Genomic DNA, 16796 nt, shown 5'->3' with positions numbered 1-16796 from the left:
TAATTTTAATTTTAATTTTTTTAATTTTAATTTTAATAATTTTAATTTTAATTTTAATTTTAATTTTTTAATTTTAATTTTAATTTAATTTTAATTTTAATTTTAATTTTAATTAATTTTAATTTTAATTTTAATTTTAATTTTAATTTTAATTTTAATTTTAATTTTAATTTTAATTTTAATTTTAATTTTAATTTTAATTTTAATTTTAATTTTTAATTTTAATTTTAATTTTTAATTTTAATAACCCTAATTTTAATTTTAATTTTAATTTTAATTTTAATTTTGAAATTTTAATTTTTGCAATCCTAACCCTAACCCTAACTCCTAACCCCCTAACCCCAACCCTAACCCTAACCCTAACCCTAACCCCTAACCCTAACCCCAACCTAACTCCTAACCCTAACCCTAACCCTAACCCTAACCAACCCTAACCCCCCTAACCCTAACCCTAACCTTAACCCCCCAAAACCCAGGTGAAACTAACCCTAACCCTAACCCTAACCCCTAACCCTAACCCAACCCTAACCCTTTAAATCTAACCCCTAACCCTAACCCTCTAACCCTCCTAACCCAGGGGCAACCCTAACCCTAACCCCCAACCCCAACCCTAACCCTCTAACCCTAACCCCAACCCTAACCCTAACCCCCTAACCCTAACCCTAACCCTAACCCTAACCCTAACCCCAACCCCTAACCCTAACCCTAACCCCAACCCTAACCCTAACCCTAACCCCTAACCTAACCCTAACCCTAACCCCTAACCCTAACCCTAACCCTAACCCTAACCCTCTAACCCTAACCCTAACCCCTAACCCTAACCCTAACCCTAACCCTAACCCTCTAACCCTAACCCTAACCCTCTAACCCTAACCCTAACCCTAACCCCTAACCCTACCCCCCTAACCCTACCCCCTAACCCTAACCCCTCACCCTAACCCTAACCCTAAGCACAAGGAGGCAAAGAAAACATTTCCAAACGCAACAATATACATTCCTGTCATCAGCCATTCACCTCTTCTTACTCCACAGCAGAAGAGGAACCTTAAGCTCATCAATGCTTACATTACCACTAACTTCCCAACCCTATTAGAGATCCCACAAGACACATTTCACACAACAACAGATCTCATACACTGGACATCCACCACAGCAGACCTCATTTTTCAACACTGGTGTAGACAGTTAAATTTACATTAACCACAAGCCACAGTTTGGATAGAAATAACTTTTCTTGCAATCAATTTCCTTCCCTAATAACCAATGCAGATCCTCCACCAAGGGGAGCAGCGGACCAGTCAACAACTAATATCATGAATCTTTCCAAATCCTTCATACCCACAGCAGCACAGGTAAAGCTCCTGGAGAGAGGGTTGACATTCATCCTCGCCCAAACAAATTTGATTGGGAGGAACTTCAAAGGGACACCCACAAATATCATAGAAGACTTAAACTGTTGGACTATTTTGACTACAACACAGATGACAATCACCTACCATTTACTTTACCATCTACCTGGGAACCTAAAACCTCCCAGATAGATGGTAGAATCAGGAGACTAATCAGAATAGACAAAAACATACTTCACAACCATCAGACACACACAGATAGGGAGGATAACCTCACACAGGTAGAAAGACAGGCAATACAACAACTTAAAAATAACCCACACATAATCATCAAACCAGCAGATAAAGGTTCAAAAATAGTCATATTGGATAAACATCAATACATGTATGAAGCCAACAGACAGTTATCAAACACCAAACATTATAAACAAATAGAAAACAGTATACAACCACAAACACAGACACAGCTAAGGACAATAATAAAAAGACTCACAGACCAACACTATATCACAGCAAAACAACGGGACTTTCTCTACGGTACAGACACCCCACGACCTAGACTATTCTACTTACTGCTAAAAGTACACAAGGAACCGGAGACATGGACAATTCCCTTTGAAGTTCCTCCTGGCAGACCGATTGTCTCAGACTGCAATAGTGAATCCTATAACATTTCACAATATATAGATCACCATATCAACCCTCTCTCCACAAGGCACCCCAGCTTTCTCAGGGACACCTATCACTTCATGGAGAGGATTGGACCCATAGTTGTTCCCTCCCACACACACATATTCACGATAGATATTGATAGCTTATACACCAACATAAATACAGCAACAGGAATAGAAGCAATTAGGAATATTTTTAAGAGATACCCAGACAACACTAGACCGGACAAAGAAATATTACAACTATTAGAAATCAGCCTGACTAGCAATGATTTTTTATTCAATGATCATTATTATCTGCAGGTGGAGGGAACAGCTATGGGCAAAAAATTTGCACCTGCTTACGCCAATATATACATGGCTGAATGGGAGAGAGAGGCACTGGCCAAGTGTCCATATCAACCCACTTTTTATTACCACTTTTTAGACGACATAATAGGAGCCTGGCCCCACGACATCCAGTTATTCACAGATTTCATAAACATTCTTAACAGTCATCATCCATCCATTAAGGTTAAATACACAATTCACCCGCAAGAAGTCAACTTCTTAGACACAACAGTTTTTTTCAGTAATAACAATCAATCACAGAAAACACTACACACTAGAGTTTACTTCAAACCAACAGACACACATGCTTTACTTCATAAACACAGTTACCATCCTAAACATACATTTAAGGGAATAATAAAATCACAAATCATACGGTTCTACAGGATATCATCTTGCAAGCAAGACCTGGATCATGCAATAAATACACTATTTAATGTACTTAGAAGAAGAGGATATTCAAAACGATTTTTAAGAACCATTAAAAACAACACATTGGCCGCCCTCCCTCCCATTCATCCAACACTCACAGACCACAGCAAATCATCCACCTCTCTTAACCTTAACCTCAAATCCTACTCCTAACCTTAACCCCTCCCCAAACCTCACGCCTAACCTTAACCTTTCCCTTAACCCCACGCCTAACCTTAACCTTTCCCTTAACCCCACACCTAACCTTAACCTCTCCCCAAACCTCTCCCCAAACCCCACGCCTAATCTTAACCTCTTCCCAAACCTCACGCCTAACCTTAACCTTTCCCTTAACCCAACGCCTAACCTTAACCTTTCCCTTAACCCCACGCCTAACCTTAACCTTTCCCCAAACCCCACGCCTAATCTTAACCTCTTCCCAAACCCCACGCCTAACTTTAACCTTTCCCTTAACCCCACGCCTAACCTTAACCTTTCCCTTAACCCCATGCCCAACCTTAACCTTTCCCTTAACCCGATGCCTAACCTTAACCTCAACCTTTCCCCAAACCCCACGCCTAACCCTAATGTGTACCAAAACCCTAACCAGGGTTCTCATCCTATCTCCCTCCTTTACCCTAATCCTGACTCCCCTATGGAAAGTGATCTGCACCAATCACTAAACCGAAACACTTCCTCTGTCTCTTCTCCCTTGTCATCAATACTCAATCAGCAGACAATTATCATCCCCCTAGTAACCACATTTTCACATAGAATTAGACCCCTACATCAATCAATCAAACAAAACTTCTCTACAACTCAGCACACTTACATACCACTCAAACCATATAGAATCATTTCAGCATTTAGAAAGAACAAAAACTTAAAGGACCTCCTCACCAAAGCAAGATTCAGTAGTAAGCCACCACAAGACCTCAAACCTCATAATTTCCATTTTCGACAGATAAAGTTCATTACAAATATACACAGCCACACATCAGCATCAGTACAAGAATCCTATTCATTGACCACACATAACACCATTTACATCATTACATGTACACTTTGCAATAAACAATACATTGGAGAAACCAAACACACCATAGAAACCAGACTCAAACAACACCTGTATAACATTAAAAGGGCACACCTACAAACGGAACTCATAACCCACTTCCAGGAGCACCCCATCACTCACCTTACCATATCAGGGTTACAGTCATATATAGGCTGGACCTGTGGGCAGCGAAAGAGGGTAGAACGGAAGTGGATCCAGCACCTACAGACAATAACGCCAAATGGCCTGAACGAGAGGTTTTAGAAAATGGGTTTTAACAGACAGGAAAATGGATGGAGAAGAACATGGTTTTATTCATATTTTATTTTTACTCTCTATATATTTATGGTTTGTTTGGTTTTAGTTTGGCACTTCCTCTTTTAGGTTTTTCCTTTCCTTTAACAAAACAATAAAACCATTTAAATGCACAATATGGCGTTTATGTTCATATTTAACAACACTATGGTTGAATGAATCTCTCACCACATTGACTTCTGCACTGCCACCCAGAAAAAGAGGCAACTTGGAGCCTACCTCAGTTTAATTTATGATCCTAGGAGGACATCTACAGGCCTTTTTAAGTACTACACCTAATTATATTAGATCAGCAGAAAGGGGAGGGATAAACAGGAGATAGGCCTGTGCACCGTAAAACGAACTAGTTGAAACGAAACACAATTATATTCAAAACCTAACCCTTAACCTTTTCTATACCTTACCCTAACCCTAACCCTAACCTTAACCATCCCAAAAACCCATACCTAAACTTAACCCTAACCCTTCTCAAAAAACCATATCTTACCCTAACCCTAAACCCTAACCTTAACCATTCTAAAACCATACCTAACCCTAACCCTACAGACAGACAGTCCTTTAACCCAACCAACGGGTTAATCTACAAGTGGGCTACCATGGGGCCTGCGACTTTGGCCGGCCGCGCCCGTACCCTCCGACCCGCGCGTATATGATGTGGAGTGCAACCCCTCCCTTCCCCCCTCCGGTTTCCACGTGTCAGAGATGGAAGTGGATCAACCGACTCAAAACTAGAAACCTAACCCTTTCCCCCTCCGGTTTCCACGTGTCAGAGATGGAAGTGGATCAACCGACTCAAAACTAGAAACCTAACCCTAACCCTCTAACCCTAACCCTAACCCTCTAACCCTAACCCTAACCCCTAACCCTCTAACCCTAACCCCTAACCCTAACCCTTTAACCCTAACCCTAACCCTCTAACCCTAACCCTCTAACCCTAACCCCCTAACCCTAACCCCTAACCCCTAACCCTAACCCTAACCCTAACCCTAACCCCTAACCCTAACCCTAACCCCTAACCCTAACCCTAACCCTCTAACCCTAACCCTAACCCTAACCCTAACCCTAACCCTAACCCCTAACCCTAACCCCTAACCCTAACCCAACCCTAACCCGAACCCCTAACCCTAATCCCTAACCCTCTAACCCTAAACCCTAACCCTAAACCCTAACCCCTAACCCCTAACCCTCTAACCCTAACCCTAACCCTCTAACCCTAACCCCTAAACCTAACCCTAACCCTCTAACCCTAACCCTAAACCTAACCCCTAACCCTAACCCTAACCCCTAACCCTAACCCGTGTCAGAGATGGAAGTGGATCAACCGACTCAAAACTAGAAACCTAACTCTAACCCTAACCCTCTAACCCTAACCCTAACCCCTAACCCTAATCCAACCCTAACCCTAACCCCCTAACCCCTAACCCCTAACCCTAACCCTAACCCTTGTGACAAAATTGAAAGAAATTAGTGTGCCTCGAGAAACTGTTTTTTTCAATTGATATCGACTCCTTGTATACCAACATTGACACCAATGTGGGTCTTAGAGCAATCAAAAAATCCATAAATATCCAGACCTGCATAGGTCAACTCCACTGCATTTATTGGTTCAATGAGACCTTTCAGCAATCCATACTCAGTTGGACCCAAACCTCTGAGAAATACGTCTGCTTTCTTTCCATCTTTGATTTAATTTGCATCCAGCCGACGCTCAAAACGCTCTAAATGGGAATCAAAATCCTCTTGTGTAGCCTCAAACTCTAGTACTCGACCAATGGTTGCCATTTTCTACATACATTTTTTTTGTTTCCTCATTCCTTGCATTCCTTCATTTTCAGAATGTTCATCTAATTCCTCACTTTCTCCATTTCAGAAGTTTCTGCAATTTCTTCATTCTCTGCACTCATTTGCTAAAAAAATATGTTTTACAATATTTCTCCGCTGAGATCGCCTATTTTCAATGGGTTCAATGACAGTTCTTAATTGAAACACCAGAGGACAGTGTCGCTATTCTGGACTCCAATATAGGCTTGCTACTTGGCAGCTCCCGAACACTGTAAAATCTGTCATCAAGGCGAAGGGTACTTCGAGGCTACTTTGAATAATCTCAAATATAAAATATTGTAGCGGCCCAGGGTCGTTAAAATATATTTTGATTCGTTTAACACTTTTTTGCTTACTAGATGATTCCCTTTGTGTTCTTTCATAGTTGATGTCTTCACTATTATTATACAATGTAGAAAATAGTAAAATAAAGAAAAACCCTTGAATGAGTAGGTGTGTCCAAACTCTTGACTGGTACTGTATGCTTCAGTAAGGCTGGTTTCTTAGCGTTCATAGCAATGGTTATCAACTGTGCGCAGAGATGGAACGTAAATCACAGAAAATATATATTGTGGTGGAAACTGCAGATAAGTATTTTGGTAAACGAGATCTGACTTCTGAAGAGTTACAGGGTGTGTTGAGGGATGGGGTTATGTCCTCCCAGGTCGTTGGCATGGTGCAGGAGCAGATAGCATCAAAGTAGTGGATTGGGGTAGAGGGTTCTTAATGAGTGTAGTTTTTTAAATGAAATAGTGGTGTATAGGTGTAGGGTTAGTTGGTGGTGCAATTATTAATATTTATTTTACGAACAAGAATAATTCAGATAGGTTGGCCGTGACTGGCCTCACACTTCAGTACAGTAGGTGGCAGTGCACCTTAAAGTCGTATCCGCAGACCCATCTCCAACGAAGAAGAAGAGCGCCTCTGTCTCCAGTCAGCAAGGAAAGGTGTCGTTTTCAAGACTGCAACAAACTGGTAGCTATTTGAGGTGCTGTTGAAATAACATTAATTTCCTAAATAGAGATTAATGGACGTTATCCTGAAAAGCACTGATTACAAATGATTGAAATCTTTATGCACGATTAGACAACTTTGCACAATTTAGGTGGCTAGTTAGCAAGCCTGTCTTGACTTCTCATAATTGGCTAGCTAAGCTGCCAGGCAGGCAGCAGTTCGCTAGCAGCTACAGTACCTCTTTTGAAACATGACAACAAGTAGCTAGCCAACGTAGTTCGTTGAAGGTGACATTGAAGCTGGCTTGTTATGTCCCCCCCACCCCACCCCACACTGATCAAATGACTTGCCGGCTAACGTTAGCTGCCTAACTATGTAGCATGCTGTAACCAGCTTGCGGGCTAAGTATGTCTGCAGTCAGTCATGTTATATGCTGTCAGACGGATTAAAAAAACCCACATGTTTAACTAGGCAAGTCAGTTAAGATCACATTATTATTTACAATGACGGCCTACAAAAATGCCTTTTTCCGGGGACGGGGATTAAACCTACATAAAAAAAAAAAAAAATATATATATATATATATATATATATATATATATATATATATATATATATATATATATATATATATATATAAAAATAAAAAAATATAGGGCAAAACGCACATCACGACAAGAGGCACCACTAACGTTACATAGACACCTAAAACAACATAGCATGGCAACAACACATGGTTCTGGGGTCGAAATAATCAAGGGACAACAGTGTAAAGCTGTTGGGAAATAGCCGTAAGAATCGGACTACACTTTAATTACCCTCTAGTCACAACGCGGCTTTTCCAAGATCAGGGAGACGAATTTCATTTGTAAATAACCGCTGCATACTTACAGTGAAATTCTTACTTACGTGCCCTTCCTAACAATGCAGAGGAAAAATATGAAATAAAATGAGGAATAAATACACAATGACTAACGATACCATGGCTATATATACTGGGTACCAGTACCGATATGTAACTTTACATAACGTATACAGCACCAGTCAAAAATGTGGATAGCCTACTCATTCCAGGGTTTTTATTTTATTTTAGACTATTTTCTACATTGTAGAATAATAGTGAAGACATCAAAACTATGAAATAACACATGGAACCAAAGTGTTAAACAAATCAAAATATATTTTAAATGTGAGATTATTCAAAGTAGCCACCCTTTGCCTTGACAGCTTTGCACACACTTGGCATTCTCTCAACCAACTTCATGATGTAGTCAACTGGAATGAATTTCAATTAACAGATGTGCCTTGTTAAAAGTGAATGTGGAATTTTCCTTAATGCATTTGAGCCAATCAGTTGTGTTGTGACAAGGTAGGGGTGGTACAGAAGGTATTTGGTAAAGGACCAAGTCCATATTATGGCAAACTCAAATTAGCAAAGAGAAATTAGTCCATTCATTACTTTAACCCTTTTATTGTCATAAGTATAAAAAAATGACCAGCCACTGTTTAACAGCAGAGAAAACCCCCTAAATTGTATTTTTTTCAACTTGAAATTAGTTGACTTTTCCTAGAGTGACCCCAACATTAGAAAAAGTGAAACATTGCCTTTGTTCATAATTCCATGAAAGCTGTACACCACCAGGGTACAAAGATTCTTAGGGTCATTTTTGTCCCGGTAGTTATAAAATAATTTACACACCAACAATGAGAAATTGAGATTGTGTGCTACTGATTGAACTTAGACAATTTCAGACTAACTAAACATTGTTTGCTAATGGTGAATGCAGTCAGAGGCTATAAAGGTGCTGCAGATGACAGTCCCTCCAGTTCTCTCTCTGCTGAAGCCATGAGTGCAATGTTTCAGTGCCCAACAGGTCGTAGATCTGATTTTTATTTTCTTCAGATGTCCAGGAGAAACAAGAAAACAATGGTTTAGAAGAGGTATCTAAAGAAGAAGATGGGGAAGAATACAACCCAGAGCACGATGCATCATCTTCAGATGGAGAAATCCCCCAAGCTGAAAGATACATTTTTGTCAAAGAACAGCAAAATAACATGGTCCTTTTCACCATATGACAACCAGGGCAGGAAGGCAGCACAAATGTCATAAGGATGGCCCCAGGGCCCACAAGGCATGCAGTTGCCCAGGACATTACCTCAACATTCTACATGTTCACACCAGCCATCGAAAAAAAATCATCCTGGAAATGATAAAATTAGAGACAACTCAAAGGATGGATGAGATTGACCTGCGTGTCTACATAGGGCTGCTAATCTTAGCGGGTGTGTATAGGTCCCGAGGCAAGGCTACATGTAGTCTCTGGGATGCAGAGAGTGGAAGGGCGATTTTCCGTGCCATGATGCCAGTCTTTCACACGGTCTCAAGAATGCTAAAATTTGATAACTGAGTCAAGGTGTGAGAGACAAACTGGCAGCCATAAGAAGTGGATGGAGTGTCTGCCATACCTCTACAACCCTGGGCCTAAAGCAACTGGTTCTATTCAGAGGTACATTTTAATTTTCATATAGAAGAACAGTCCCTAGAGTTCATTGATTTATGTTCACATTTGTTTTGTATCTAGTTTGTTCTAATTTATTGTTCATACACCTTGTGGGTTGGGGCAATGGTTAAATGTGAGAAGACTAGTATTTTGTAGTTGAATTCCTCATTGTACAGTATATCACTGTTGCCAAAAAAGTTCAAGACGTATTGTTTCCCTTCAATAAAATGCAATCGACAACTTTTTCACATTTCTGCTTTCTTAGGCAATACAAGTGCTGTCTCTTGCACACAAGTTTACACCTATGCAGTACCTTAAGCAATAATAAACCTCTACTTTAGTAAAGAACTATTGATAGGTGTGTTGTTAAAAAAACGAGTGGTGCAGACTGCATTTAATCAGTCTTTCTGCATTGTGAAGAGGGAAAACCCAGATATTCAAAGTTTGAAGAATGACAGGTTGTTTCTTCATGCAAAATAGATTTTGGATTTAAAATTCAATTAAGCTACTTTATTTTAGGGGTTTAGTGAAGGCGGGTCATTTTTTTTTTACCCTTAGGACAAGGGGAGTATACAGAATAGAATGTTAAGACATGAAGGTCAGTCAATCTGGAGAATTTCAAGGACTTTGAAAGATTCTTAAGTTGTATTTGCAAAAACCATCAAGTGCTATGATGAAACTGGCTCTCATGAGGACCGCCACAGGAAAGGAAGACCGAGTTACCTCTGCTGCAGAGGATACGTTCTTTAGAGTTAACTGCACCTCAAATAAATGCTTCAGAGTTCAAGTAACAGACACATCTCAACATCAACTGTTCAGAGGAGACTGCGTGAATCAGGTCATGGTCGAATTGCTGCAAATAAACCACTAATAAGAGACTTGCTTGGGTCAAGAAACACGAGTAATGGACATCAGGTGGAAATCTGTCCTTTGGTCTGATCACTCCAAATTTGAGATTTTTTTGATCCAACCGCTGTCTCTTTGTGAGATGCAGAGTAGGTGAACGGATGATCTCTGCATGTGTGGTTCCCACCGTGAAGCGGGCAGGTGTGATGGTGCTTTGCTGGTGATACTGTCAGTGATTTAATTAGAATTCAAGGCACACTTAACCAGCATGGCTACCACAGCATTCTGTAGCGATACGCCATCCTATCTGGTTTGGTCTTAGTGGGACTATCATTTGTTTTTCAACAGGACAATGACCCAACACACCTCCAGGCTGTGTAAGGACTATAAGAAGGAGAGTGATGGAGTGCTGCATCAGATGACCTGGCCTCCACAATCACCCGACCTCAACCCAATTGAGACGGTTTAGATGAGTTGGACCGCAGAGTGAAGGAAAAGCAGCCAGCAAAGGCTCAGCATATGTGGGAACTGTTGGAAAAGCATTCCAGGTGAAGTTGGTTGAGAGAATGCCAAGAGTGTGCAAAACTGTCAAAGGATGTGTACCTTGAAGAATCTGAAATACAAAATATATTATGACTGAACACTTTTCTGTTACTGCTTTGTTTCATAGTTTTGATGTCTTCACTTATTCTACAATGTAGAAAATATTAAAAATAAAGAAAAACCCTTGAATGAGTAGGTGTGTCAACTTTTGACTGGTACTGTAGGTAGGGATAAAATGACTATGCAACAGGATAGATGAACAATAGCAGCAGCGTATAGTGCCTTTGGAAAAGTATTCAGACCCCTTGAATTTTTCCAACATTTTGTTCGGTTACAGCCATATTCTAAAACTGATGAAATCGTTTATTTGTTTTTCCCCTCATAAATCTATATACAAGATCCCATAATGACAAAGCAAAAACAGGTTTTTAGAAATGTTTGCTAATAAAATAAACATATTATATTTACATAAGTGTAAGATGGCGTTGGAGAGGATGGCTACCGTTTCATGGGCTCTTAATTAACCAACAGTGCTATTTTGTTTGTTTTCTAAGCATTGTAACTTATTTTGTAGATAATGTTGCTGCTACCATCTCTTATGACAAAAAGATCTTATCGAAATCAGAACTGCGATTACCCATCTTGAACTGGACGAATAATTTCTCTTAAATGAGTCAGACGAGGGATTTACTCCAGACACCTGAACAGGCCCCCATCCCCGTCATTCACAGGAGATAAGATATCGCGGAAAGAGATCGGGGTGCCTTGAGGATCTGCAGATGATTGGCTAATCTGCCCTTGCCATCTGTACTACTGGCCAACGTACAATCTCTGGAAAATAAATTGGACATGATAAAAGCACTTATATATCTTGTTTCACTGAGAAGTGGCCGAACAACGACATGAATAACATGCATCTGGCGGGTTATACACTGCATCGGCAGAATAGGACAGCAGCCTCTGGGAAGACAACGGGTGACGGTCTATGTATATTTGTGAACAACAGCTGGTGTACGATATCTAAGGAAGTCTCAAGGTTTTGCCTGTCTGAGGTAGTGTGATCAACAGCTTATCATGAGATACTCTATCTACCTAGAAAGTTTTCATCTGTATTTTTCGTAGCTGTCTACATACCACCACAGACCGATGCTGGCACTAAGACCACACTCAATGAGCTGTATACCGCCATTTGCAAACAGGAAAACGCTCATCCAGAGGCAGCGCTCCTAGTGGCCGGGGACTTCAAATCCGTTTTACCTAATTTCTATCAGCATGGTAAATGTGCAACCAGAGGGAAAAACACTCAAGACCACCTTTACTCCATACACAGAGTCGCGTACAAAGCTCTCCCTCGCCCTCCATTTGGCAAATCTGACCATGACTTTATCCTTCTGATTCCTGCTTACAAACGAAAATTAAAGCAGGAAGCACCAGTGACTAGATAAATAAAAAAAGTGATCAGATGAAGCAGATGCTAAGCTACAGGACTGCTTTGCTAGTACAGACTGGAATATGTTCCGGGGTTCTTCTGATGGCATTGAGTACACGACATCTCTGGCTTCATCAATAAGTGCATCGATGATGTCGTCCCCACAGTGACTGTATGTACATATGTGGACACAGAGGAACTTGAAGCTCTCAACCTACTCCACTACAGTCCCGTGGATGGGGGCATGCTCGACCCTCTGTTTCCTGTAGTCCATTATCGGCTCCTTTGTCTTGCTACATTGAGTGAGAGGTTGTTGTCCTGGCAGGTCACTGACTTCCCTATAGACTGTCTCATCGTCGTCGGTGATCAGGCCTACCACCGTCACGTTGTCAGTAAACTTGATGTTGGAGTCGTGCGCGGCCATGCAGTGAACGGGGGGGTACAGGAGTGTTGAGGGTTAGCATGGCGGATGTGTTGTTGCCAACCCTCACTATATGGGGGCGGCCTGTTAGGAAGTCCAGGATCCAGTTGCAGAGGGAGGTGTTCAGTTCCAGGGTCCTGAGCTTGGAGGGCACTATGGTGTTGAACACTGGTCAATGAACAGAATTCTCTAATAAATTGATAAGATTGAAGTAGTGCTAGTTGTGTCTTTTTCTTCAGCATGCTAGGCTAGCTAATGCTTTAGCAGCCCATTGGATTCCATGAAAATGCGAAGCCTAGCATTGGTTGCTTTAATATTAGCTTGCCTAGAATACTGACGGAAAGGTTTCATTGTAATGCTCCTCATTTTTAATCATCTTGATTTGTCAGTTGGCATAATTAGTACACTGACATCTCCCATCACTGGATTGAGGTGTGTTTTCCAAGACATTGCCACGTTCCGACTAGAGAATGTAATTAACATGTAGTCGGATTGTTATAGCTTCAAGGGAAACAGAATTAAGTTGAGTAGCTAGCTAGTTACATTGCTGTTATTCTGAAACTAGACTTTCACCTCTGGTCCAGTAACCTGCTACTGCTGGTGACTTAGTGGGGGGACAGGGTCAGAGAGAAATAACCCTGTGTGTCTGCTTACAGGGATCCAGGCAGAGAGAAAGGTGGAAGGAGACGGCTGGACTGACAATGACCACTGAAGGGGATCCCAGCCTCTCTGCCAAACTGCTGCAACTGGTGCTGCTGTCCACCTACTGGGGCATGCAGATCTGGTTTACCTGCATATCAAGTAAGTAACTTGACCTCTGAGCCCCTTAACCCTGTGAGAGGGTGTATGTTGGTGTGTATGATGGACAGTACTCCTATAGGGCTCCTGTGTGTTTTTGATCAGGCTTTGTGATGGAAAGCCACCTGAACAGACACACATTTGGTTTGATCCAGAGCAGACTGGTTCCGTTCTACCTTCACCTGGGCTCTCTCTGTGCCTTCCTCAACCTGACGCTGTTCGCTGTCTACCACCCTGCAGACCTGCTAGATGACAGAGAGGCCTTCCAGGTAACCCGGACCCTTGACCCTACCACCCTGCTAGATGACTAGGAAAATTTAAATTGCATACTCATCTCCTTCTCAAAACCCATTGGATGAGAAAGCCAGAGGTCCCTCCCTTCAGACCTTCTCCTCCAATGGGTTATGAAAAGGAGAGGACATGAAGTATGCAACAGATTCTTCCAGGTACACGAGGAGTCCTGACCGTGGGAGAATCCTCACCTCATAACCCATTGGAGAAGGTCCGAAGGGAGGGACCTCTGGCTCTCTCAATGGGTTTTGAGAAGGAGACGAGAATGCAATTAAGATTCTCCCCCAGATCTGTAACCTTGTCAGGGACTCATTCCTCTATGCAGCTGCTTTCATACATTGATACACTTTGTCTCTCTCGCTGTAGATTGGGGTATACTTCCTGTGTGTGTCGGTAGCAGCGGTCAACGCCCAGTGGTTCGGTCAGATGACATCAGAGATAATGGAAGACATGCATCTAATGGAGCAAGCACAAGGATTGGGCCAGGACATTGGTCTATCTACCAATAGGGAGGCTTACGCCAAGCTGTGTGAGACAGAAGGTAGATACAGGCGTCTGTCTGGTCAGCTGTGGCTTTACAGACGGTTGTCTTCGCTGTGTAACATCTGCTGCATTACCTGCAATGCATACAGCCTGTACTACCTAGCAGAGAACCTTACTTCACTATAGCACAGTTACCAAATCTGCAGTATCTATTGGCTGGGGAAATATGGATGGTAAGTCCACGGGTGGCTGGAGTGAATGGTATCGACACATTAAAATCATGGTTTCATACTATGAGCCGCCCTACCCTCACCAGCCTCCCGTGGTTAAGTCCAGCAACACTCAGGTTTGTTCTTTTTCAAGCCATTTTAATCTTCTACTAGAGCGATGGAGATGTATTTTCATTCTACTAGAGGAGAGATGCATTTTTATTCTACTAGAGGAGAGATGCATTTTTATTCTACTAGAGGAGAGATGTATTTTTATTCTACTAGAGGAGAGATGTATTTTTATTCTACTAGAGGAGAGATGTATTTTTATTCTACTAGAGGAGAGATGTATTTTTATTCTACTAGAGGAGAGATGTATTTTTATTCTACTAGAGGAGAGATGTATTTTTATTCTACTAGAGGAGAGATGTATTTTTATTCTACTAGAGGAGAGATGTATTTTTATTCTACTAGAGGAGAGATGTATTTTTATTCTACTAGAGGAGAGATGTATTTTTATTCTACTAGAGGAGAGATGTATTTTTATTCTACTAGAGGAGAGATGTATTTTTATTCTACTAGAGGAGAGATGTATTTTTATTCTACTAGAGGAGAGATGTATTTTTATTCTACTAGAGGAGAGATGTATTTTTATTCTACTAGAGGAGAGATGTATTTTTATTCTACTAGAGGAGAGATGTATTTTTATTCTACTAGAGGAGAGATGTATTTTTATTCTACTAGAGGAGAGATGTATTTTATTCTACTAGAGGAGAGATGTATTTTTATTCTACTAGGAGAGATGTATTTTTATTCTACTAGAGGAGAGATGTATTTTTATTCTACTAGAGGGATGTATTTTATTCTACTAGAGGAGAGATGTATTTTTATTCTACTAGAGGAGAGATGTATTTTATTCTACTAGAGGAGAGATGTATTTTATTCTACTAGAGGGATGTATTTTATTCTACTAGAGGAGAGATGGAGGGATGTATTTTATTCTACTAGCGGAGAGATGGAGGGATGTATTTTATTCTACTGGAGGAGAGATGGAGGGATGTATTTTATTAAACTAGAGGAGAGATGTATTTTATTAAACTAGAGAGGTGGAGGGATGTATTTTATTCTACTAGAGGAGAGATGGAGGGATGCATTTTATTCTACTAGAGGAGAGGTGGAGGGATGTATTTTATTAAACTAGAGGTGGAGGGATGTATTTTATTAAACTAGAGAGGTGGAGGGATGTATTTTATTAAACTAGAGGAGAGATGGAGAGATGTATTTTATTCTACTAGAGGAGAGATGGAGGGATGTATTTTATTAAACTAGAGGAGAGATGGAGAGATGTATTTTATTAAACTAGAGGAGAGATGGAGAGATGTATTTTATTCTACTAGAGGAGAGATGGAGGGATGTATTTTATTAAACTAGAGGAGAGATGGAGAGATGTATTTTATTAAACTAGAGGAGAGATGGAGAGATGTATTTTATTAAACTAGAGGAGAGATGGAGGGATGTATTTTATTAAACTAGAGGAGAGATGGAGAGATGTATTTTATTAAACTAGAGGAGAGATGGAGGGATGTATTTTATTAAACTAGAGGAGAGATGGAGAGATGTATTTTATTCTACTAGAGGAGAGATGGAGGGATGTATTTTATTCTACTAGAGGAGAGATGTATTTTATTAAACTAGAGGACAGATGGAGGGATGTATTTTATTAAACTAGGGGAGAGATGGAGGGATGTATTTTATTAAACTAGGAGGGATGCATTTTATTAAACTAGAGGAGAGATGGAGGGACGTATTTTATTAAACTAGAGGAGAGATGGAGGGATGTATTTTATTAAACTAGAGATGTAATTTTATTAAACCAGAGGAGAGATGTATATTATTAAACTAGAGGAGAGATGTATTTTTTTTAAACTAGGGGAGAGATGGAGGGATGTATTTTATTCTACTAGAGGAGAGATGGAGGGATGTATTTTATTAAACTAAGGGAGAGATGGAGGGATGTATTTTATTAAACTAGAGGAGAGATGGAGGGATGTATTTTATTCTACTGGAGGAGAGATGGAGGGATGTATTTTATTAAACTAGGAGAGATAGAGGGATGTATTTTATTAAACTAGGAGAGATAGAGGGATGTATTTTATTAAACTAGGAGGGATGCATTTTATTCTAGAGAGATGGAGGGAAGTATTTTATTAAACTAGAGGAGAGATGGAGGGATGTATTTTATTCTACTAGAGGAGAGGTGGAGGGATGTATTTTATTCTACTAGAGGAGAGATGGAGGGATGCATTTTATTCTACTAGAGGAGAGATGTATTTTATTAAACTAGGAGATATGGAGGGGTGCATTTTA

The 16796-nt window shown here is 40.5% G+C and overlaps 1 protein-coding gene across 5 annotated transcripts; it reads left to right on the top strand.

Annotated features, from left to right (window-relative positions):
* The first annotated feature begins 6438 nt into the window (after positions 1–6438).
* si:ch211-121a2.4 (transmembrane protein 205) lies at positions 6439–15493 on the top strand. Of its 5 annotated transcripts, none has more exons than XR_002953681.2 (5): positions 6439–6942; positions 8812–9415; positions 13305–13449; positions 13602–13715; positions 14104–15493. XR_002953681.2 is itself a non-coding variant. In XM_024422474.2 (5 exons), exons 3-5 carry the CDS (start codon positions 13350–13352, stop codon positions 14404–14406), a joined length of 567 nt encoding a protein of 188 aa, XP_024278242.1. In that variant the 5' UTR covers positions 6439–6942; positions 8812–9415; positions 13305–13349; the 3' UTR covers positions 14407–15490. The 5 variants fall into 5 exon arrangements, 3 of the variants coding, with proteins under 3 accessions (XP_024278242.1, XP_024278245.1, XP_024278244.1); XM_024422474.2 differs by having other exon boundaries at positions 13552–13715; positions 14104–15490; XR_006081691.1 differs by having other exon boundaries at positions 6441–6929; positions 13552–13715.
* Positions 15494–16796: the final 1303 nt, after the last annotated feature.

This window comes from Oncorhynchus tshawytscha, unplaced genomic scaffold (genome assembly GCF_018296145.1).
Source record: "Oncorhynchus tshawytscha isolate Ot180627B unplaced genomic scaffold, Otsh_v2.0 Un_contig_11557_pilon_pilon, whole genome shotgun sequence".
Classification (NCBI taxonomy): Eukaryota; Metazoa; Chordata; class Actinopteri; order Salmoniformes; family Salmonidae; genus Oncorhynchus; species Oncorhynchus tshawytscha.
Note: the sequence above shows the minus strand (reverse complement) of the source record. Positions and strands in the feature narration are given on the sequence as shown.

Coding starts and splice junctions, on each gene's coding strand:
- si:ch211-121a2.4 (XM_024422474.2), top strand. CDS start 13,350: ATGACCACTGAAGGGGATCCCAGCCTCTCTGCCAAACTGCTGCAACTG. Junction 13,450..13,551: donor CTGGTTTACCTGCATATCAA/GTAAGTAACTTG, acceptor GTTTTTGATCAG/GCTTTGTGATGGAAAGCCAC. Junction 13,716..14,103: donor ATGACAGAGAGGCCTTCCAG/GTAACCCGGACC, acceptor CTCTCGCTGTAG/ATTGGGGTATACTTCCTGTG.